At 51.6% G+C, this 24,685-nt stretch overlaps 1 protein-coding gene across 1 annotated transcript in view; it reads left to right on the top strand.

Annotated features, from left to right (window-relative positions):
• The window catches only part of BSN (bassoon presynaptic cytomatrix protein), a 334,369-nt gene that overhangs the window by 290,289 nt on the left and 19,395 nt on the right, over positions 1 to 24,685 (top strand). Inside the window, exons 5-9 of the mRNA XM_038771717.1 lie at positions 1,421 to 8,248; positions 12,184 to 14,416; positions 14,798 to 15,681; positions 18,367 to 18,463; positions 22,032 to 22,172. Coding sequence (XP_038627645.1) covers positions 1,421 to 8,248; positions 12,184 to 14,416; positions 14,798 to 15,681; positions 18,367 to 18,463; positions 22,032 to 22,172 — 10,183 coding nt within the window. The remainder of the gene's footprint in view (positions 1 to 1,420; positions 8,249 to 12,183; positions 14,417 to 14,797; positions 15,682 to 18,366; positions 18,464 to 22,031; positions 22,173 to 24,685) is intronic.

The raw sequence follows: 24,685 nt of genomic DNA, 5'->3' as shown, positions 1-24,685 counted from the left end.
TGTTTACCAGTTTCATCGTAGAATGGCGCCATCTGTAGAGATGAGTTCCAGGAAATATAAAGCAAACAGTAAACTCCATTATTAGAGAATGTGCCTGTATTTCCCAGGCACTGTGCCCATAGAAGGCAGAACGGGGAAAAAGTGATATGTGTAGGAAAGGACCCCATTAGAAAAATCCAGGGGAAATGATTTCCTTTTAAAGAGAAAAATGAATCAAACCCAAATTACCTCATCCAAGCCAGCATTTTGCACATGCTCACACTGTACCACCGCTTCAAACACCCACAAAGCAGTTGTTTTGAGCACCACTGAAGTGTGGTTGCAGTGGACTGTGTTTTTACCTCCCTGGAGGCCCAGAAACAAGAGAGCCCACCTCTCAACCTTGCACCCTCTCCATTCCAGTCAGACATAAAGCAAAGAACGTGGATCTTAGGAGCAGTGCAGTCCTATGCTGCTTAGGTAGAAAGCCAGATGCTGAATGCTGAGCCTGGCCTTCAGCTAAGAGTCCATCTTTTCCTCTGGCCCCAGGCCCATTGAGGTGTGTGGGTGTCTGGGCAGAATTCTAATAGTGGTATTTATTGAGCACCCACTGTGTGCGGAGCACTGGAAAATACTGATCTCAGCCATCGTGACCCAATTTCCTCGGGCATTTGGTTGTTGAAAGATGGAGCTGATGTCTAGATAAGGTCCCTCAGGGCAGGACTGGAGAAACGACTCAGTAGCATACAATAATCATGAGCAGGAATGAAAGGAAAACTAAACAAGAGCAAAAGTTAAAAGTTCCATCCTAGTCACCACCTTCCCTGAGTATCCAATCCATCGTGCCACCAAGCCGACCTCACACCTCCTCTAAAATGGGGGAAAAGTGAGGCCTTCACCCATCTACCCCCAGAACCGCTCCACTGGCAAGGGCAAAACATGGAGGCCGATAGAAAACCTCCACCACCATTTCTATCTTCCCTTCCTTCCCTTCCCATCCATCCATTTGAAGGTGAAGGAGCAGCCCAACTCTTCCAGGCCCTGGAACATACGCGGGTTCAAGGCAACCAAATCGGGGATGGAGATAAAAATGGGAATACCGAATACCTCGATATCTTATATGCAAGACTAGCCTAGCTCAGACCTGCGTCTGTGACCCATTCAATAAAATCTGTGATCCTTGTGATCAGCCCAATCTCTTACATACTTACTATGGCTATGAAGGGTAATTGCAATATGCTATTTCAAAGGACTGGAGCCAGATGTTAATTACCGCCCCCCCCCACCCCCCCCCACCCCCCCCCCCGGACCACTTGGCAGCATAGCTTTGAATCTCACCGGTGAAATGCCGGACACGAGAGCAGCACTTCCGGTTTGGTGGAGGATTTCCTCTGGGTGGTTTGACATGTAGAGATGGTAATGGCTTGTTTTTCAATCGTAGGACACAACCAAGCCTTATCCCCATGACCTGTCCCGGAGCCCACAAAGCCTGAGCGACACTGGCTATTCGTCAGATGGGATATCCAGCTCCCAGAGCGAGATCACCGGCCTCGTGCAACAGGAGGAGGAACAACTGAATGGGGCCGGGGTGGTGAAGCAGAGCCCTCCAAGTCCTTCGGAACTCACCAAACTGGAAAGCAGCATGCGTCCGCTCCTGGAACCAAAGGGAGCTCCTCCGGCCCCGGGAGAGCGGGGGAAAACGGTCCAGGAGCTACGAGAAGAACAGAGGAAGAGGCAGAGACCCCGATCCCTCTCCATAACCCCTGAGGCCTTCGATTCTGACGAAGAATTGGAAGACATCGTGGAAGAGGATGAAGACTCTGCCGAGTGGGAGAACCAGAGAGACCCAAGAGACACTGCTGAGTCGTCAGATGACTTTGGCAGCCAATTGCGTCATGATTACGTGGAAGATAGCAGTGAGGGAGGGCTTTCCCCACTCCCAACCAGACAACCAGCCAAAGAACCCGCAGTGGTCACAGATGAGGAATTTATGAGGAGGCAGCTTATGGAAATGAGTGCCGAAGAGGATAATCTCGAGGATGATGAAGATGCGAAGTATGATCGGGCAAAATACAGTGCGGTGAAAAGCAGCCCCAAGCCAGATGCAGAGAAAGGCAAAGAGCCCAGTGTCCCAAAGAGGAGATTGCCTCACAATGCCACCACTGGTTATGAAGAAGAGAGGAAGGACATGGCAGCTGTTGAGCCCGACGATGTGACGGCCTCTCAGGGCGGGCTGCGCCGCTTCAAGACCATTGAGTTGAATAGCACCGATGGTTACAACCGAGAGATGGAGATGAGCCAGGAGACCGACATCAGCTTGGACAGAGAACCAGAACTGGAGATGGAGAGCTTGACGGGCTCCCCCGAAGATAGGTCAAGAGGAGAATATTCATCCACCTTGCCAGCCACCACGCCCAGCTACACATCAGGGACCTCCCCGACATCCATTTCCTCTCTAGAAGATGACAGCGATAGTAGCCCTAGTCGCAGGCAGAGGCTGGAGGAGGTTAAACAACAGAGGAAAGCCCGGCATCGCTCCCACGGGCCTTTGCTCCCGACTATAGAAGACTCCTCAGAAGAGGAAGAGCTCCGGGAGGAAGAGGAGCTTCTTCGGGAACAGGAAAAGATGCGGGAGGTGGAGCAACAGCGCATCCGCAGCACTGCCCGGAAAACCAAACGGGACAAGGAAGAGCTGAGGGCCCAGAGAAGGAGGGAGCGATCCAAAACTCCGCCGAGCAACCTCTCCCCCATCGAGGACGCATCTCCGACAGAGGAGCTCCGGCAGGCCGCCGAGATGGAAGAGTTGCATCGGTCCTCCTGCTCGGAGTATTCCCCCTCTATCGATTCGGAAGCCGAAGGATTCGACGTGATCGCCTCCAAGCTGTACAAGTCTGGGAGCGAATATAACCTGCCCACTTTTATGTCTCTCTACTCCCCGACGGAAAAGACGTCCAGTAGCTCGAGTTACCCCTCCAGCAAGCCTCTGAAAAGCGCTGAAGAAGCCTACGAGGAGATGATGAGGAAGGCTGAAATGATGCAGAAACAGCAAGGCCAACAGTTGCAACAGAACGTGGCCTACAGCAGCAGCTACCAGCAGGCGGGTTATCGAAGCTCCAATCTGGGTCCAAGTAGTTTTGAATACCAGTACATAGATGAGTATGAGTACGAAAGTGGCCCGATGGGGTCATCTCAGCCTAGATTTCAGAACGAATTAGCTAAGCCGGGAGCCGTGTACGAGGAAATCCTTCAGACCTCGCAGAGTATTTCCCGAATGCATCAGACTTCATCACGCGATCTGGCTTTCCAAGAGGAAAAGAAGAAGAAAGGGAGAGAAGAGACCTATCAGGAGAAACAGTTTCTGAATGCAGAGAGCGCTTACGCTGAGCTGATGAAGCAGAACGGTGGCCCACTCACTCCCGGCACCAGCCCCACCCAGCTGGCGGCTCCTGTGTCCTTCTCGTCTTCGGACGGCGGGGGAGGCCGAGTCATTCCCGACGTCCGAGTCACCCAGCATTTTGCAAAAGACGTTCAAGAGCAGCTCAAGCTTCACGGCTCCCCCGATTCCCCGGTCTCTGTTTCCAAGGGGGTGACCTCCCCTTACACGTACAGCCAGGGGCCCGGCACGGTCACCACCCTGGCTGCCAGCCCGGCAAGCATCCCACGGATTTACAGCTCCCCACCTTCACTGAGCGACACAGACGGGTCAGCTCTGACCTCTGCCGGCAGAACGTTGGGCCAGGCTCAGATCCCCACAGGTTATGGCTCCCAAACCGAAGAGCCACCCAAACCCAAGAGCGCTGCCGACACTGGGGGGACGTCAGCAAGAGAGAAGCTTCAGGGCCTGAGTGACGCCAAGTCCGGCGTTCCTATGTCCTCCAAAGGCTACTCGTACTTCAAAAGCTCAAGCCCTCCTCTTTCCCCTACTTCTCCAACCGAAAGTCCCCCTCATGCTGTGAGGATCGGTCCGGGGGCGGGCCTCAAGTCCACTGCCGAATTCTCCACTCAAACTCAAAGCACGATGCTTTCCGTAGATGCCCCCGGTAGCCCAGGTAGCTCAACAACATCTTCTATGGTAGCTCAGGGGACCCAGACCCCTCATCGCTCCAGTTCTCCTCGACTTACGAGGCAGCAGTCCTCTCAAGAGTCTCCCTTTATGGTCATCACATTAGCGTCGGATGCGGCTAGCCAAACCAAGATGGTGAACGCGAGTTCTTCCACCTCCCCGGCCACATCTCCGACCGGACTCCCACCGACGATCCACGGCTTCAGTCAGACGGTGCTGAATGCAGCGCAGATGCAGCAGGAGCCGCTGCAGCCCAGCTTCCCCAGGGCCCAAGGCATGTTAGAGAGGACCCCCATTTCCAGTAGCGTGGTTCATATGAATGTGGCGAAAATCCACGCGGCTCCTGCTGTTGACGGTGCTGTTGGGATGTACGGTTGGGCTTCGCTGCCCCCCGAGAACATCTCCCTGTGCAGGATATCGTCCGTTCCTGGGACATCCCGGGTGGAACCGGGACCCAAACTGCCAAGTAGCACTGCCGTAGACCTCCGGACTGCTATCAAGTCGGCCCCGATCATTATAACGGACCAAGGCATGGACCTGACCTCCCTCGCCACCGAGGCCAGGAAGTACTGCCTCACCCTGGATCAGGCCTCTAGTCGGCAGTCAACCACCATCCAACCTTTAATCATCAACCTCAACGCCCAAGAACACCCCCATGCCTTCCTCGGCTCATCCACCACCGTCAGCATCACTGTCGCCTCATCCATGCTCGTGTCGCAGCCCAAGCTACCTGTGGTCTATGGGGATCCTTTCCAGAACAGGATCGACTTTGGGCAAGGGACGGGCAGCCCGGTATGCTTGACACAGATCAAGCAGGTGGAACAGGCGGTTCAGACTGGCCCCTACAGGGGAAGCGCGCCCGGCATCTCTCCTCCCCGCGGAAAGCCCGAAGATGCTGGCGGCCCCCAGCCAACCAAATTTGCGCGCTACAACTTGCCCAATCAGATGGCACCTGGGATCAAAAAAGAGGTGCTGCTCACTCAGCCAGGCACCGCCCAGAATGTTGGCCTCAAGCAATTTCCCCAGGATCCGGGCCCGGATGTGTTCAGGGCCACTCCGGTGGAGCCCAAGGTGCCTAGTCTGCCCGTAAACCTTGGGGGGAAGAAACCCCATGTCATGATGGTGCAGGTGGATGACCTGGCGGCAAATCCAGTCACCAAGCTGGTCAAAGAAGAGCCATCCCCCAGTGCCCTGGATCTCACTGGGATCAAGTCCGAAAGCCAGGTGGCCTGCTGTGATGTGGTCTACAAATTCCCCTTTGGCAGTAGCTGCACCGGGACTTTCAACCCTCCCCCGAAGATTCCTGCCAAAGGCGCCGTGGATCCCGCCCAGCCAAGCAAAGCTAGCGTCCCGTACTATGGGACCCGAGACCAGGAGCTCCCGGAGCCCTATCCCTACAGAGAGCAAGCTTTCGGGAGCCAGGGTCTGTACGAGGAGCCGAAATATTACCCCCCGAACCTTATGGGTAGACTCTACTCGTCCATGTCTGACACCAACCTAGCAGAAGCTGGCTTGAATTATTACCCCAGTAAAAGTGAGCCCCTCTTCCAGTCCCCCGGAGGAGACGCCGCCATGGATCTGACAACCATGAAGCATTCATACAGCATCAGCTTCACCGAGGGGGGCTACCTTGGGCACGGCATGCAGTACGGTTCCTTCACGGACCTCAGACAGCCCTCAGACCTGTTAAGTCACCCCTTGCCCATGAGGAGGTACAGCTCCACGTCCAACATCTACTCAGATTACCGGTACTCCCCCCGAGGAGAGCTGTCAGGGTTCCAGGAATCCAGCCTGGCTCAGTACAGTGCTACGACCGCCCGGGAAATCAGCCGGATGTGCGCGGCCCTCAACTCTATGGATCAGTACGGAGGCAGGCACACCAACAGCCCTGACCTCCTGCAGTACGGTCCCAGCGCTGGACCGGGGGGCCTCCCCGCTCAGCAAGGCCTCGCCGCTGGCAAACCCAACATGATGTATAATCCCAACTTCCCCGAGGGCCGCCAGAGCTATGGAAACCTGGCTCAGTACAGTCTCCCCGGGGGACGGATGGGGACCGTCAGGCAGATGTTCCCTTCAACCGCCACGGTCCGAGCTGCGGATGGGATGATTTACTCAACCATCAATACCCCCATTGCTTCCACTCTTCCCATCACCACCCAGCCGGCGTCGGTGATGCGGCCCATGCTCCGAGGCCTGTACAGGCCCTATGCCCCAGGCAGCATTGCAGCGGTGCCTCTGGCGAGCCTGACCAGAGTACCTCTGGTGGCTCCCAGGGTTCCGCTTGCCCCTCAAGGGGTGTACCGCTATTCTCCACCTAGCAGGTTCACAGCTGTCACGACGACCCAGGTGATGGAAACGCCAATGTACCTGGGGAAACCTGTGGGCACCACGGCGGCCAGCACGGGCGGAACAGGCGGGAGCCCCAGCCCAGCCAGCAAGCCTCCGTCCCTGCCCGCGGGGAGCTTGCAGAGGCCGGAGCAGGCCGGTGGAGGCTCTCGGGAGGAGACCTTGATGGCTTCTGGGGTTCAGAGCGTCCCCAAAGAGGCCGGGCCACCTCAGCTGCTTCCGCCCGGCCAGAAACAGCCAGGCGAGGGCCCTCCGGGCAAAGGGAGTGCCGAGAAGGAGGAGAAGGACAAGGAAGAGGAACGCCAGAGAAAGCAGCAGGAGCACATCCTGCAGATTGAGAGAGAGAGGGTGGAGCTAGAGAAGCTGAGGCAACTAAGGCTCCACGAAGAGCTGGAGAGGGAGCGGGTGGAGCTGCAGCGCCACCGGGAGAAGGAGCAGATGTTGGTCCAGAGGGAGATTCAGGAGCTGCAGTCTATCAAGCACCAGGTCCTGCAGCAGCAGCAGGAGGAGCGCCAGGCCCAGTTTGCCTTACAAAGGGAACAGCTGGCCCAGCAGCGCCTGCAGCTGGAGCAGATTCAGCAGCTCCAGCAGCAGCTGCAGCAGCAGCTGGAAGAGCAGAAGAGGCAGAAGACTGCCTTCCCCCCCGGGTGCGATCCCTCGGGGAGGATCCCTCCCCAGGCGGTGACGGAGATCGCCATGGAAATGCAGAGGACCCTGGCCCAAAACGGCCAGTACTGGCCCCCCGGAAACCAAGCGTTCATGGCAGCAGCAGCCGTGGGCCAGGAAGCGGCAGCCCCGGCTCGATACCCTGGCGCCCAGAGGCCGCTCACCAACTCAGCCTCGGAAATGTCCCTGCAAACCGAAGAACACTGGGAAGCCAACAGGGGGATAAAGAAGAGACACTCGATGCCTCGCCTCAGGGATGCTTATGAGGCGGAGGAAGGGCACGAGCCCTACGTCGTCAAGAAGATCGCCGACAGCAGCGTGCAGACCGACGAGGAGGATGGGGAAGAGCGCTACTTCATGTCGCGGAGGCGCCGGGCCAGGCGGAGCACCGACTGCAGCGTCCAAACGGATGACGAGGACAACGCCGAGTGGGAGCAACCTGTGCGTCGACGTCGCTCGCGGTTCTCCCGCCACTCGGACTCGGGTTCCGACAGCAAGCACGACCCCTCGAAAGGCACGTCCAGCGTCGGCATCCAGACCATCAGCGACTGCTCTGTGCAGACCGAGCCCGACCAGCTGCTCCGGGTCTCCCCCTCCATTCACATCACCACTCCGGACCCGCGGGTGGAGATCGTCAAGTACATATCAGCTCCAGAAAAGACCCAGCGAGGAGAGAGCCTCGCCTGCCAGACCGAGCCCGAAGCCCAGGCCCAGGGAATCGTGGTACCTCAGCTCACTGTGCCTACAACAATCACCCCTTATACGTCGAACATCCAGATTGTAACCACGGGGCCCTTAGACCCCAACGACATGAGGCAGCAAGGCTTAGGGAAAAAGAAACCGGATCCTCTGGAAATTGGTTACCAGTCCCACTTGCCGACTGATTCTCTTTCCCAGCTGGTGACCCGGCAGCCACCGAAATCCCCCCAAGTCCTCTACTCGCCCGTCTCTCCCCTTTCCCCACACAGGCTCCTGGAATCTTCCTTCACTTCCAGTGAGAGGCTGAACAAGGCCCACGTGACTCCGCAGAAGCATTTCACCACGGACGCTGCTCAGCGCCAGCAGACCCTACCTCGTCCGATGAAAACCATGCAAAGGTCACTGTCTGACCCCAAGCCCATCAGCCCGACCGCAGAGGATTCAGCTAAAGAGAGATTCTCCCTCTACCAGCACCAGTTGCTCCAAGGCAGCCAGGTAAGAAATCATCGCCGATTCAACGGGAGTCGAATCGGAGACCTCGGTACTGATCCAGTGGCCGGGTTCCAGCAAGTCTGCCGCAGCAAGAGTGTGGAGGTGGAAGATGCTGATGTTAAAAGAACACTAGAGAGTGGGCCGGTGCCTCGGGGCTAGGCTGGGCACCATCACCCTGATCTCTGCAGCCACTATTCCTTTTAATGACAGTTAGCGCTGGATTTCTTCTTGAAGTCATTCATTCATTCATTCATTCAATCGTATTTATTGAGCGCTTATTGTGTGCAGAGCACTGTACTAAGCACTTGGAAAGTACAGTTCAGCAACAGAGAGAGAAAATCCCTACCCAACAACGGGCTCACAGTCTAGAAGTGATGCAAGTGTGTGTGTGTGTGTGTGTGTGTGTGCATGCGCGCACGCGCGCTTGTGTGCATGCATGTGTGTAGGGAGTGGGAGGGCTGGGTGGGAGGGGCGGGGGGGAGTAGGAGTGAAAATGGAGCCCTGAAAGGATGAACAGGGCAAACTCCTGGTCTTTATGATCCACAGAGGCACGCCGGAAGGTTTAGTTCATGTTCTCCATCAGTCTGTCCTGGGCAGTTTTAGAAAAGATTGTAGAAATTTTAGAAAAGAGTGTAGTAAATTGTAGAAAAGAGTCCTAGGATTGGGACCATCCTGGCTAAGCTGGTGACTCTCCCTGGCCCAGATTCCCCAGCTGCCCTGACTTCTACTCCCTTGTTAGAGTGCTTAGAGTTCCAGCCCCAGGCAGGACCTACTCAGTGAATTCTCAGACAGCATTTTGGGCCTGGAGCACGGAAGTTTAAGAATGCTGGGGACTGTTAACCCCACTCTCCTTCCCAATCTCCCAGCTTCTGAGTGTGAAGGGGAAAGCAAGCAAGCTTGGACAAGTGTTCTGATGTTCCAGTTTCCAACAAGAATAAGGCTAAGTGGGTAAAGTAAAGAAACTAAAGAGGGATGTGCCCAAGAGGTCTCCTGGCTTCATTTGGCCTTCAGATGCCTCAATGATTCCTCCCCTAGGGGAACCCTTTCTTTGAGAAAAAGTCACGTTTAAGATTGGATTCCCAGTTGTTTCTTCATAGAAACTTAAATGGTCCTAATAAACCAGAAACATTACTCTTGGCTTTAGAGTGCACTACAACTAGCCGGGGGCGGTGGTGTTGGAGTGGTAGTAATAATGGAATTTATTGAACACCTACTGAGTGTGGTACACTGTTCTAAGTGTCTGGGTTATTACAGCAGAGGTTCAGACATGTTCACTGTCCAAAAAGAGCTTACATTAACTGGCAAGACAGAAACAGAAATATCAAGTATGCCCACCCGTATTCACTCACATAGTGGAGTGCTTTATTTCCACCCCCTCCATTTTCGAGGAGAAAATACAAGATTATTTTTATAAGCAGGGCCATGATAGTGGCACAAGCCAGGACAGGAAGAGGAGTTAGAGTCAAAACCCTGCCGATACTGACTCATACAGACGAATGAACTGTGTGTAGGAAGAGGAGAAGGTGGCGGGGCGGGGGGGGGGGGGGGAGGTATGGGAAGGGAATTACCGTAATTCTTCAATCAGTCATATTTATTGACTGCTTACTGTGTGCAGGACATTGTACTAAGCGCTTGGGAGAGTACAACACAACAGCATAGCAGACACATTCCCTGCCCACAAGGAACTGACAGTCTAGAGGGAGGAGCTTACAGTCTTGAGTGCCTATTGCATGCAGCATTTGGGAGAGTGCATGAGAAATAAGAATTGCAACCTCTAGTGTCCTCTTACCTTTCTCTTCCTTCTTCCCTCCTTTATTCCTCTATTTTCTTCTCTTTTTTCATCTCCTCCCATATTGCCAGATTGAATTCCCTGCATAATAGCCCCCTCCCCTGTTTTGGGATTGGAAAAAGTGTGCAAAAAAGTGAGGCAACTGTGAAAGTAAACATGGTGTATAAACAGTGCTGAGGATGGACATAACTAAATACAGAAGGGCAGTAGGGGGCTGAAGTCTTGATAAAAATAAGAATAGTCAGGGATGGCTTATTGGAAGAGTTTGAATTTTAGTAGAGATTTGAAGGTGAGGAAGGACTGAGGTCTGCCAGATATGTGGGAAAGATGGGAGTGAGGTCCAGCCAGGAGGTGGGCTTGAGAGAAGCGAAGAATGTGATCAGGGAAGTAGAGGATGAGGAGAGCTGATAAATAAGGTAGAAGAGAGCCGGTCGAAGGCCTCAAAGTCAATGGTGCTTGATACAGAGGGAGATGGGAAACATTGGAGGTTTTTGAGGAAAAGGGAAATGTGTGCCGAGTGCTCATTGTGGGCTAGATTGTACTTTCCCAAATGCTTAGTACAGTGCTCTGCACACAGTAGTGCTCAATAAATACAATTGATTAAGTGATGAGTGGCATTTCAGGAAGATGATCTGGGCAGCAGCGAGGAGTGTAGACTGAAGGGGGAAGAGGCTGGAAGCAGGAGGACCAGCGAGGAGCCTGATACAATAGTCCAATAATACTATGATGAGTGCTTGAATCAGGGTAGTGGCTGTATGAGTGGAGAGGAAGCAGTGGCTCCTCAAAATGTTTTCAAGGCAAAATTGGCAGGTTTTGGCAGTAGAGTGGATGTGCGAGCAGATTGACAGTGAATAATCAAGGGTGATACCCAAGTTGCAGGCTTCAGACACAAGGTGAATGATAGGTTGTGAATGTTCAGAACTGTGTTCTAGGATAGTGGGCATCTCTGTTTTATCCCTCTTGGTTAGGGGCTGCCACAGATTTGCAGTGAGTGCCCGTTATTGCTGGTGTGACTCTGACTTCATAAACCTTTGAGCGGCCTTGTCAGCCTTATTCCTGTAGTGTTTACATGTATATCAGCGTGCCCCAGATACACGTCACTAAGTTCAAGCTAGAGCCTTATCAATCACATTCCCGTCTCACTGAGTCTGGTTTTTAGAACGTCCAACCCAAGGTGGAGGTTGCTAAATCATGGCCAGATATCTATTGATCGCCGCAGTACTCAGTGCTTTAGTGAAAGCCTACTGAATGTCTGCTGACAGGCAGAGAACCTCAGGGTTCTCTGCCTTGAGGCATTTTATTTTTTAGTTCCGTTTATTTTAAGCCTTTATAATTTCATGACTCCTGGGCCCACGTACAAGGAAAAAAAAAGGACAGCAATGCCACTCCCATTATTGCTTAAAGCTCGACAGACAGCCTAAAACAACCAACCTTGAATGTGATTTGCCCCAAAATAATATCACAGCTTAACTCACTGTGAGCTGAATCCAAACTCTGACGCTGGTGGCATTGACAATATTATGAAGCGAGTGCAGTCCAAGAGAATTCTGGCCAAGAGTCCCTGCCAGCAGGAGAATATGAAACAACAAGTTGTCATCATACTTTGAACAGTCCCAATTTTCCCCTTTCATTTTTGGAGATGGTAAATGTGGTGACATTTCCTCTGGGTTCCATGTGGGAGAGAAATCACGCAGATGCCGCAATTGCCTCATCCCCATTCTCACCTTTCAATAGCCGGCAATGGAGCCACACTTAGGATCCTATCTGATCCCATTGGGCCCTGCCTATGGACTGGAACCATTTATTCAAATCCCCAGGGGATAACGGCCTTAGCTGAACAATTTGTTCTGGGGATAGCGCTAAACTGTCCATACTTTCCTGAGATGACAAAATGAAGTCTATAAGGGCTTTTTTAAATCTCAGTGTACTTATCTTTGGGCTCAGGGAGTCAGCCTAAACCTGAATTCCACCCCAGAAATACAGGTCTGTACAATAATAATTGGAGAATAATAATTCCCCGGTTAACTCTCATGTCCATAACAACAGTCCTCCCTGGCCCCCTCCAAAATTACAGACACGTATTCTTGGTCATTTTATTGTGGACACAACACTCTTCTTGAGTCTAATGAATGCTTCCTTTGTCTCGTAGATTTCTACTTTGCAGTCCAACACCCTCGTCCGGAAGGTAAAGCGAACCCTGCCCAGCCCCCCTCCAGAAGAACCTCACCTTCCTCTTCCCAGCCAAGCCCATTCCCAGATGTACTTGCCAAGCCTCATCCAGAAGGGAATAGGAGTGCCGACTATTCAGGTGACCAAAGCCAGTCTTCTCAAGGAGCTGGATCGGGACCTGAAGCTAGTGGAGCACGAGTCCACCAAGCTCCGCAAGAAGCAGGCCGAGCTGGATGAAGAAGAGAAAGAAATTGATGCCAAGCTGAAGTATCTGGAATTGGGGATCACACAAAGGAAAGAATCTCTGCTCAAAGACAGAGGCACCCGCGATTATCCCTATTTGAGATGCCTTGGAGAAAATCGGGATTACATGTCTGATAGCGAACTCAACAATTTGCGCCTTTCCAACTATGAGAGCAGCAGCCTCCTCACAAGACCTAGTACTGCCCCAGCAAACCAATATTCTGACTTTTCAGCCACTCAGTATACGTCAGCCTCTTCCTATACGCCATACCAGTACCCTCCTGGGCAGGCGGCTCCCCCGGGCACTGCCCCTTTCCAAGCCAACCGTTTTCAGGCTCCCCAGTACCCCGTTGCCAGCAACGGACCAGCTCAGAATGGCTTCCAGGCCAACCATGGGCCTACCTATCCCGCCCAAGGTACATATCAAGCTCACGGCTTCCCTCAGAGCGCAGGATTCCAGTCAGAACTGGGCATGCAGAGCCATCAGGGATTTCGGCCTTCCAATCACTATCAGCCCCAGACGACATATCCAAACCAAATTCCTGGCCCACCAGCTCAGAACGCTCTCTTCCCAGGCCAGGATGACAGTCATACTTCCCATCAGAAACCAAGGCAGACATCCTTAGCAGATTTAGAGCAAAAGGTCCCTACCAATTATGAAGTGATTGCCAATCCCACCGTGGTGATTTCCTCAGCGACTTCAGAGCCTGCATACAGTACGCCTCCTGCAGTGACCAGCAGCTATGACCAGTATAAGGCATCAGACTCGAGGTCAGGTGATAGGAGCAGCGTGACCCAGAGTCCCTCAGCCGGATATTCTTCGGAATCGCTCTATACCAATCTGGAGCAGAATATTCCTCGCAACTACGTGATGATCGAGGACATCAGCGAGCTGACAAAGGAGAGCTCTGGAACAGAGAGCCAGAAGCCAGAGCCACAGTCGCAAAGCGGCAATGGCCGTCACAAGGAGAAGGCTGACCTGATGGACCCAGAGGGGTTGAGCATGCCTTGCTGCTACTCCAAAGGAGAAGAAGAATCTGAAGAAGACCTGTATGACCACCACAGCTCCGACCATCGAGGGAAAGGCAGCTACCATCGGGGCTCAGAAAGCAATGGAAGGATATCCGGGAGTGGTGGAGGAAGCTCTTATTACTACGGGGAGAATGAGTACAGGCACTCCTCTAGGGCTGAGAAACATGGGTCAGTCGCGGGAGTGCAGAAACATCCATCTAAAAACCTGGCCCCGGCTGTGGTATCGTCAAAACGCAGCAAACACAGGAAACAGGGCATGGAGCAGAAAATCTCCAAGTTCTCTCCCATAGAAGAAGCTAAAGATGTCGAGTCCGACCTGGCTTCTTATCCCACCACAACCTCGGTCAGCAGCAGCGTTTCCTCCAGGGGAAAGAAGTTTCAAGATGAGATCACCTATGGCCTCAAGAAAAATGTGTATGAGCAGCAGAAGTACTACGGGGCTGGGTCCAGCAGGGATATGGAGGAAGATGACAGAGTGTACAGCAGTAGCAGCAGATCCAGGTTGTCCTCCAGTTATGGCGGAGACAAGTCGTCGAGCCACGACGTGAGCAGTAGAAGCAAGTCCTATGAAAGGGAGAGAGAGAGAGAGAGGGACAGAGAGAGAGAGAGGGACAGAGAGAGCATGGAGAGATCTCAAAAAGTGAGCTCAAAGCCCTCTTCCCTGAGCATGTCTCAAAGTCGGGGCCGCCCCCCTATTCGCACACAGGCCTCTGAAGAGGAAAGCCCCATCAGTCCTTTAGGAAGGTCAGTGGGTGTTTCCCGTTCTTCAGGGGGACCCCTCCCTCAGAGTACTGGGGAGAGCTGTTCGCAGTTCTGCTCCAGCCACTCGCTGCCTGATGTTCAAGAACACATAAAAGATGTGCCAAGGAACCATTCTTATAAACACGAAGAGGGTTACGTCATGGATGATTCACACTGTGTGGTTTCGGACAGCGAAGGTAACCGCTATCTCTGGTGATTTATGGCAGCACATGTTCAAGCTTTTCGCGCAGAGATGATGCACGACCTGCATTTGCTTGCCCTGTGCCTGTATCTAGTCCCGCTGTTGGCTACGGTTGTTTTGTGTTCGCATGTTTCAGTTTTTGCATCCTTACTACCAGTGCCCCATCTCTGTCCGACACGATGATATGGTCACTTCCTTTCCTGACTGTCTTTGGAGGAGGCGGGGGGAGGGGGTGTCTCGAATTGGTGCTGTAATTTTTCTTTCCGCATGTGGTAAGCTGCTTGCGTTCTTTTATTTCATTGCATGGCTTCAGCCTGGCCTCCATTCTCGGTGCCCGAGCGAGAGATTGACTGTGATCTGTTTTTGGTTTCTGAAGCTTATCATTTGGGTCAGGAGGAGACAGATTGGTTTGATAAACCGAGGGAAGCTCGTTCAGAGAGGTTGAGGCACCACGGTGGCCACTCCTCTTCGGCCCAGAAAAGGCCCCCGGTCAAACACACCTACCACGATTATGACGAGCCTCCAGAAGAGGATATGTGGCAGCATGACGATGGCTCTCAGGCGCGTCATCCTTCTTCCAAAGAACACAGGCACCACGGGGACTATGGCAGACACTCCTCGGCGCCCCCCTCTTCCCGCCACCCGAGTGAAGAGCCGCCCCGGAGGTCATCAAAGCAATATCCCCGAGATCAGGGGCGCCACGAGCCCCGCCCACACTCGCAACCAACTTCTCAGAAGAAGGCCCAACCGGGGGACATGAGGGCACAGCCCGGCTATCCCTCCGGCTCCTCTGAGTATGCTCCACAATCCCGCCATCCATCCGCTTACCACCATTCCTCAGAGTCCAAGAAACCACTGAGACAAGTGCAGCAAGGGGCCCCGGCTCAACAACAAAAGCAAGAGCCCCCACCCCATCACCCACAACAGCAGCAAGCAAGGCAGCAGCAACCCGGGTCGCAGCAACAGCCACAACCGCAGCAGCAATTAGCCAGACAGCAACAGCAGACAGCAAGGCAACAACAGCAGCCACAGCAGCAGCAGCAGCAGCAGCAGCAGACAGGCCATGGCCAGCAACCACTTCAGCAACAGCAGCAGCCACAGCAGCCACAGCAGCAACCATCCCAAGCTAGGACCCAGCAGCAGGTGCTGCAAGGGCAACCATCGTCACGGACGCAGCAGCCACAGGCTGCCCAAACCCAACAGACGGGGAAACCACAACCAAGCCACCATCCGCAAGCGGGGGCTCTACAAACAGGACCAGTAAGTACAAACGCGGGGTTTCTGTCATTTCCTTGATTCTCCACAGGACCTGTTTGGCTGCCTAGGTGACTTGGAGATGCGGCAACCCAAACTCCGGCCAGGAGACCCAGGTAAGTGAGGATGATGGGGGCTGATGTTCATTGAGCCCACACAGTGTACTAGGCTGAGGGAAACCACCCGCTTGTGTTTGGCCCCGTGGCACTCTACAAGGTCCGACTGTGGGATCTGCTCCTGCTGCAGGATCACCCAGGGGTATGAGCCTTGGGATGAATGGTGGCTGCTGGTGCCTTGGATTCTAAGGCACGAGGAGCCTGAAATTCTGCTCTTCTAATGTTTCATCATGCCCTCCGTTTCTGTGTCTGTGTCTCCAGGCCCGTCTCCCCTCGTACCCTTAGATTGCGAACCTTCAGAGGCACAGGGACCGTGTCTAATTTCCATCTGTGTATTCTCTCTCAGTGTTTAGTATAGTTCTCTGCACACAGTGAGTTCTTAATAAATACTGTCACTACTACTATGGTAGAAGCAGCAGTTTAGATAGAGTTCCTGGATTCTTAAGAGTTTTCTACAATCTGAGGAGGATAAGGTGGCAGATTTTCCTGGTTGTACTGCTGCCTCTCTGACATTCGCCATTCACCATTCCCACTCCCAATCTCTTCTCCAACTCATATAAACATCAGGAACCTAGGATCCTACACACTTGGATCTGCACCCTTTGAGTATTTGGTATTCACCCCACCCTCAGTCCCACAGCACTTGTGTACACATCTGTAAATTATTCATTTATGTTAATGTCTGTCTCCCACTTTAGACTGTAATCTCCTTGTGGACAGGGAATGTACCTACCCACTCTATTGTATCGTACTCTCTCAAGCGCTTAGTACAGTCTCACAAGCCCGCAACCTTGGTGTTATCCTCGACTCCACTCTCTCGTTCACCCCTCAGATCCAATCCGTCACCAAAACCAGCTGGTCTCACCTCTGCAACATCGCTAAGATCCGCCTTTTCCTCTCCATCCAAACCGCTACCCTGCTCATTCAATCTCTCATCCTATCCCGACTGGATTACTGCATCAGCCGCCTCTCTGATCTCCCATCCTCCTGTCTCTCCCCACTTCAATCCATACTTCACGCCACTGCCCAGATTGTCTTTGCCCAGAAACGCTCTGGGCATGTTACTCCCCTCCTCAAAAATCTCCAGTGGCTACCAATCAACGTACACATCAGGCAAAAACTCCTCACCCTCGGCCTCAAGGCTCTCCATCACCTCGCCCCCTCCTACCTCACCTCCCTTCTCTCCTTCTACAGCCCAGCCCACACCCTCCGCTCCTCTGCCGCTAATCTCCTCACCGTGCCTCGTTCTTGCCTGTCCCGCCGTCGACCCCCAGCCCATGTCATCCCCCTGGCCTGGAATGCCCTCCCTCCGCACATCCGCCAAGCTAGCTCTCTTCCTCCCTTCAAAGCCCTACTGAGAGCTCACCTCCTCCAGGAGGCCTTCCCAGACTGAGCCCCCTCCTTCCTCTCCCACTCCTCCCCCTCTCCATCCCCCCCGTGTTACCTTCTTCCCCTCCCCACAGCACCTGTATCTATGTATATATGTTTGTACGTATTTATTACTCTATTTATTTTACTTGTACACATTTATTCTATTTATTTTAATTTGTTAATATGTTTTGTTTTGTTGTCTGTCTCCCCCTTCTAGACTGTGAGCCCGCTGTTGGGTAGGGACCGTCTCTATGTGTTGCCAACTTGTACTTCCCAAGCGCTTAGTACAGTGCTCTGTGCACAGAAAGCGCTCAATAAATATGATTGAATGAATGAATGAATGGGTTGGTGTTCCTGGTGATTCCCTCAACCCCTCCCCCCACACCACTAATCCTCAACCTCGCCACTAGTCTTCCTCCATGGCGAATGACCCAGCCTGCAAGATTCATCCCCGCATCGTGCCTAGCTTCAGCACACAAACAGCACCCCAGTTTCCAAATAGGACCCTGAAACTAGTGCCTGAAATTGGAAGAGTACTGGGTTGAACAGAAGGTTTCTCTGCCCCTACAGGCCCATCTAAATCATTTGGCCCTCAAAATGGGAGTCTGTCAGACTCCCTCATTGGGCTCTGCAGCAGGGACTTGGTTGTCTTAGGGAAGAGTTCTCCAGTTCTCCAGGCCAGTCTTGCAAAGAGGTAGGGGCCTGCCCCCTCGAAGAAGTCACTCTTACATGCAAGCACCTTGCTATTTGGGTGCTTCTCCCATGCCCCCTCCTATGGATCCCTTAACCGGCCATCCTCAGAGATTAGCGGAGCCACCCAGGCACTGCTCCAGCTCCATGGTCCCTTGGCTTTTTCCAGACAGCCACTTTCTGCATCCATCTGTGGCCAGAAAGGAATTGGGGGCAGGGTAAGTACATCCATGTTCCCTCAGGGGTGGAACTCAAATTGCCATTCAAGGAAGTTGTGCTCCTGGAGGTGCTCCGTGACCATGTCATGTCAGGATTTTTCAGGCGCGCTTCAGGGATTTGATTATAGAACTTGCCCGCCTTTGTCTGTGTTTCCTTCCAGTGCAAAGTTTGTGTTTTCAGGGGTGTGGAGTGGAGACACCGTGGGCTCCGTGGTCAGCCCCGACCTTACTGGCTGGGGCGGGGCGGCCGGATCCAATTGCCCCATGCTGGCTAAATGTCCCTTTTATTATTGCAGCCCAAAGCTGAGCAAACGGAGAGCTCCAAACCAACAGCAAAAGTGCCACAGCCGGGGAGACCACCCCAAACACAACCCCAGGGAACTGCAGGAGCAGGTTAGTATCAGCTGGTCTTGATTATCTCTGGCCATCGTAGAACCCAACTAGGCAGGCAGAGCCCTTTCTCACTGGCCAAGTTGCCAGCCACCTTTTTATCAATCCCTCAAATTGAATGGCGAGGAGGCAGACATTGATTTACTCTCAGACCTTGGCTGGATGATTTTTATGGGGACACTGTCAATCTCCTATCAGCTCCGAGCAGATGAGAATCCTTCCAATGATGGAACTACGTCTCTCTTGTCAGAGAAGGCACAGGGAGGATGGCAATAAACTTTATCCTGTCTTGGCATATTAACTGCACAAATACTAGATGAGGAAGGAGTTGCCAAGAGCAGCTACTGCTAACAGAAGACCTTAGGGGTCTTAGTGAGCTGACCGTGAGTCAGCAAAGGAGTACTGTGGCTAAAATAGTGTAAGATGCATAAACAGAGTACTTTTCATGTTGTATTCTGCAGCTGGTCAGACTCTTAAAAGCAGAAGGATGGGCTAGGTGACCTCTCAAGGTCTCTTCCAGCTCAAGAATTTCATAATTCCGAGATGCATATTGATAAACCTCTTCTGTCTAGTCGAGAAGTGCCTACACTGACAAAGTGACTCCATTCAAATGACAGCGTCTCTACTATTTGTCCTTCCCGGGATTTAGATCCAACAGTAACTGTCTACTCTACAAATGGATTTGCATTTGGATTCATGAGACGGTGCCTCTTTGAAGGTTGGGTTATGAAACAAATCTGTTTGGCAGCTTACCTTGTTCAAAAAGATCCAGAGTCTTTTGATTCCAGGTGTAAATCTACTTGAAACCTCTGTTTTCAAGGCAAAAGCAAGATGCTGCTCACGTTGTACAAATCTCGGGTGAGGTGGTTATCAATAATAGTAATTATAATAATTTTTAAAACTATAATAATCGGAATCTTTGTCAGAGAGATGGATTGTGTCATGTTGAAGTACCTTCAAAATCACTCAGAGTCAAGAACCAAGTTTTCATCATCCGAAACAGAAATGCCCCACCATCCCCCTCTGTCTGGATGAAAATACGTCCATTTCAGTAATCAGATTTCTTTTCATAGTGGCCTACTTCTGATCTTCTATGTTCTGCTATGTTGCTGTCAACTCATGATATTTAACTATAAAATATGGATACAGAGCTGTTCTGTATCCTGTCATCTTGGTCTCTAATTGGGTGATTTCAAAATAACACTGGACCCTATTCTCCCATTTGAGCAACAAATCTCCCTCGGGAACCCAGAGAGGAAGCACACTCGCTCCATGCCCTCTTCCATTGTCTGTTTAAAGCAGATATGTGCCTCCTTCCTAATAGAGAATCACTCAGAGTAGCAGTGGCTGACAAAGCTGGCTACTCTATCCCTCTCCGGTTTGACTATGTGCCACTGTGAAGAAATGTCACAGAGGGAGCAAGTCACCGGGATCCAAGCTGCAAATGCTCCCGATGGGTGCCCTTCAGAGCGTGCCCTGGACCAGGATGTAGTGTGATATCCTTGAGTTGCACTTGGCATTCTTCCCTCCCTGCCACTTAAGTCCACTTATGCCTCCCTTCGTGGACTTAAAACAGCCCATTCTCCCCCTATGCAAAGGCATAAGTGAAGAGCCATCTAACTCTCCCATTCAGGAGAGTTCCTCAGATCACTGCAAAGTGTACTTGGGAACTGTGGGGAAAAAGGTAAGCTTCCTCCACCTTCTTCCTTGAAGCAACATACACCTCCCTCAGGCAAAGAACCACTCCCTCCATGGGAAATGTCTGTGCCATCGTCATCTCTGTGCTCCCCCCACCCACTGTACCTTTTTTTTACAATGTTGAGAAGAGACGTGTTGAAGCTGAAAGCGGAGTGGAGAAACGGTGACTGCTGTGACATCAGAATCACTGAAGGACTTTTGCACCCACTCCCCAGTATGGCTCTATGCCGCCCCAGAATGCACCTCTGGCAAGGGGTTTGGAGGGTTTTTTTTCATTTTTTCATTTATGCACTTGCTATACGTCAAACACTTTTCTATGTTCTGGGATAGGTACAAGTTAATTAGGTCAGTCACAGTCCCTGTCCCAACTTGGGGCTCTCAGTCGAAGCAGGAGGGAGGACAGGCATTTTACAGTTGAGGAAATTGAGGCACAGAGAAGTAAAGTGACTTGCCCAAGGTCACACAGCAAACAGTTGGCAGAGGCAGGATTAGAACCCAGGTCCTTTGACGGGCCCATTCTCTTTCCACTAGGCCATGTTGCTTCTTGGGGAATCACCAAACAGTTTAGCACCATACCCACAGCATGAGTACAGTGCCCCACCAACTGCCACCTAAGTCTTTTTATGCAGCATTCTTCAACAGAGTTGAGGTGACCCAATCTCTAACCAGGGGGCAAAATCTGACTTGGCAGTATTATTGTTTCTCCTTCTTGATCAATGAAAGACACTCAGGGCCTGAAACAAACACTTACACTGTCGTGACCAATCGAAAACACTTAGAATTTCTAAAATCGCAATTTTGGAAAGCATAGCTTTACGTTCTGTCCCAACATGAGACAAACTACACAGCTGAAAAAGCCCCATAATAAATACAATCACTACTATTATTCCCCCACGGGTTAGCAAATGGCACATTTGTGGATTACTTTTTCTACTCTCAAGGCCAGGGATTGGCAACCATGGATGTTTATTGTAGGCCAGCCCAGTTTGTCTTGAGATCAAGCATTTGGGCTTGTGGAGACAAAAACAGCCAGTCCGAGGTATAGCGTCCTCTTGTGACCCTCCTAATCGGTCCAGGGCTTTGAACACTTGGCAGCTGATATCTGGGGTGCTGCGTATTTTGCAAATCTCAGTCCTGTCACCGATCTACTTGAAATCTGGGTGTTCCACTGAGGTCTTCCAAGCCAGCAGAAGAGAGGAGGAACAGGATTCACAGAGGGGCAAAATCTGAAATATCCTCTGTCACACAAGTCAATGCATTGACTTGTCCATTCTCTGTCCATTCTGTGTATCTGGGGTGGGCTGAAAGGTGGCACTGGTGTTTTTTTTCCTTCTCCACACCATGGCTCTCCCACTGTGAGCATTGTATTCAATGCCGTGTGTGACGTGCCCTATATGGAATCCATAATTTCATATCCATAATTTATTTATTTATGTTAATGTCAGTCTTCCCTTCTAGACTGTAAACTTGTGAGCTGGGAATGTGTCTACTGACTCTGTTGTATTGTAGACTGTGAGCCTGTTTCTGGGTAGGGATTGTAGAGCACTGTACTAAGAGCTTGGAAAGTACAATTTGGCTTAGTACAGTGTTCTGCGCACAGTAAGTGCTCAATAAATATGATTGAATGAATGAATACTCTCTCAAGAGCTTAGTACAGTGTTCTGCACACAAGTAAGTGCTTAATAAATACCATTGACTGGTTGATTGTGAAACTGTGGCAGAAACAGGCCTAACTGTTGTTTTTAAGGAAAAGCTCACTCACCTTGGGTAGACAGGCTAACTGCTTGCCTTAGTTGCTGTTTTCCTTCTGTCCGTCGACCAAAATCTGATAGTCAAATTTGCATCATTAGAATTGTTGACTTTCTCCCCACAGGCATAAAAGTGGGTCAGAAGCTTGGAGGCGTTCCACCAGCTTCTGGAGCCCCCACCGGCCAGCCCGGAGTTGATGGAGAGAGTGTGTTCTCCAAGATCCTTCCTGGAGGAGCAGCAGAGCAAGCAGGCAAACTGACCGAAGGTAGGCACCACACAAACTCCCTGTGTGCTAGACAGAAGCTGTGCAAATTTCCATTACTTTGGGGAGAAAGGGGACCATATTCTCCCATGTGTCAGGCGCTAGTTCTTGGGTCTTCAACACATTTACCCTAACGGCTCAGAAAGCGTTTGATCACCTGACGTCCTACTGAGCTCTACCATCCCAGTTTGAACCCCAGACCGAGACGTGGCAGATTCAGAATGCTGTGACTTCCGCAGTGTGTCATGCGGGTGGCCACTGATGGTACTCAAGAATAACAGATGCCCCTTTGCCAAGCTGGAGGCAACAGACGAAACGGTGTCATAAGGATGCAGAAAATCGTTCTTAGCGGAAGTCCACAGAACTGAGATTGCGTCACCCAGGGGATCTCTGAAACCCCTCCCCTTGTTACAGAGCCTTGGGTCCCTGTAAACTCAGATGCTGCTTCCGTGCCATGGGACTTGGGGGCAGGAGCTGAGGCCGAGGGAGGCTGGGTGTTTTGAACGAAAATGCCAGAAATAAAAACAACCAGTGCTGCGTCAGTACCACACGGGGCCAGACCGGCTGAAAACCAGGGGATCTGATATAAGAGGAGATGTATGGCCACCCTATGTGTGATTGTACAGTGACCATAGCAACTGTAGAGCTGTTAGCTGAGAAGAAAGCAGTACAACCCTTACTTTGCCTTCCTGGTGCAGCCAAGGTTTGGATCTTGACCGTAGTGGCAGGGAGATGCACATGTCCCTTTCTGACCCTTAGGACAGCGATGGCTCATTATTAAAGCTCTGAATGAAAAAAAGAAGGTGGTAGAAATAACGTGGCGGTAAGAGCCAAAAGAAAGGAAGCAGCCCAAAGTCCTCCATAATAGCTTCCAGGCCAGATGAAGAGGGAGCTGTCAAAAACAGTAGCAGCTAAAATCTTGGGTTGAGTGAAGGAAGGGTGGTAAAGGGTAGAGTACCAGAAGATGAGGTGGCAGTAAAGTTGGGATCTATTCCTGGATCCCTCATTTCTACTGCCGCTTCCTAGCATTCAAAGGCTATTAACAGTCTCCTGACAGAGCGCAGATAACCTAACTAGGTGATAACGAAAAGCCCTCACAGTATAGGAAAAGGGGGGCAGCAGGTGGAGAGTTGAAGCTGGTGGATGGCAATTAACTTTTTGTGGAGCCCAAGTGCATGAGGGGATTTTCCTGAAGCAGGCTGCCTGTTGTATAGAAACAGAATCTAGTGAGCATGGCTGCAAAAAGTGTGAACCTTAAGGCTGTTTCTAAGTGAATAGATAATTAAGAGCATCTGAGAAAGGAGAAGAAAACATAATGGTATATGGGGTTTATTAAACATTTAGTATGTGCCAAGCAGCATGGCCTAATAATAATAATAATGGCATTTATTAAGCACTTACTATGTGCAAAGCACTGTTCTAAGCGCTGGGAAGGTTACAAGGTGATCAGGTTGTCCCACAGGGGGCTCACAGTATTAATCCCCATTTTACCGTTGAGGTAACTGAAGCACAGAGAAGTTAAGTGACTTGCCCAAAGTCACACAGCTGACAATTGGCAGATCCGGGATTTGAACCCATGACCTCTGACTCCAAAGCCCGGGCTCTTTCCACTGAGCCACGCTGCTACTATTGACTAGAAGCACGGATAGAGCATGGGGCTGGGAGTCAGAAGGACCTGGGTTCTAATCCCGGCTCTGCCCTGATCTCTCTCGCTCTCTGCAGTCTCACATTTCCTCTTGCCTTCAAGACATCTCTACTTGGATGTCCTCCCGTCACCTCAAGCTTAACATGTCCAAAACAGAACGCCTATCTTCCCACCCAAATCCTGTCCTCCCCTTAACTTTCTCATCACTGTAGACGGCACCACCATCTTTCCCATCTCACAAACCCGTAACCTTGGGGTTATCCTTGACTCCTCTCTCTCATTCTCATCCTGTCGGTCCCACCTTCACAACATCAAACTACTGCCATGTTAATAGAATCACTCGTCCTATCCTGCTTGGATTACTGTATCAGCCTCCTTGCTGACCTCCCAGCCTCCTACCTCTCCCCACTCCAGTCCATACTTCACTCTCCTGCCCAGATCATTTTTCTACAAAAACACTCAGGACATGTCACCCCACTCCTCAAAAAATTCCAGTGATTGCCTTTCCACCTTCACATCGGGCAAAAACTCCTCACCTTTGGCTGTAAAACACTCCATCACCTTGCCCCTTCCTACCTCACCTCACTACTCTCCTGTTATTACAATCCAGCCCGCACTCTTCAATCCTCTAATGCTAACCTTCTCACTGTGCCTCGATCTTGCCTATCTCACCACTGACCCCTCACGATGTCCTATTTCTGGCCTGGAACACCCTCCTTCCTCAAATCCAACAGAAAATTACTCGCTCCCCCTTTCCTCTTCTCCCACTCCCTTCTGCATTACCCTGACTTGCTCCCTCTATTCTTCCCCCCTCCCAGCCCCACTGCTCTTATGTAGATATCTGTAATTTATTTATTTATATTAATGCCTG

Source organism: Tachyglossus aculeatus, chromosome X1 (genome assembly GCF_015852505.1).
Source record: "Tachyglossus aculeatus isolate mTacAcu1 chromosome X1, mTacAcu1.pri, whole genome shotgun sequence".
Taxonomy (NCBI): Eukaryota; Metazoa; Chordata; class Mammalia; order Monotremata; family Tachyglossidae; genus Tachyglossus; species Tachyglossus aculeatus.
Note: the sequence above shows the minus strand (reverse complement) of the source record. Positions and strands in the feature narration are given on the sequence as shown.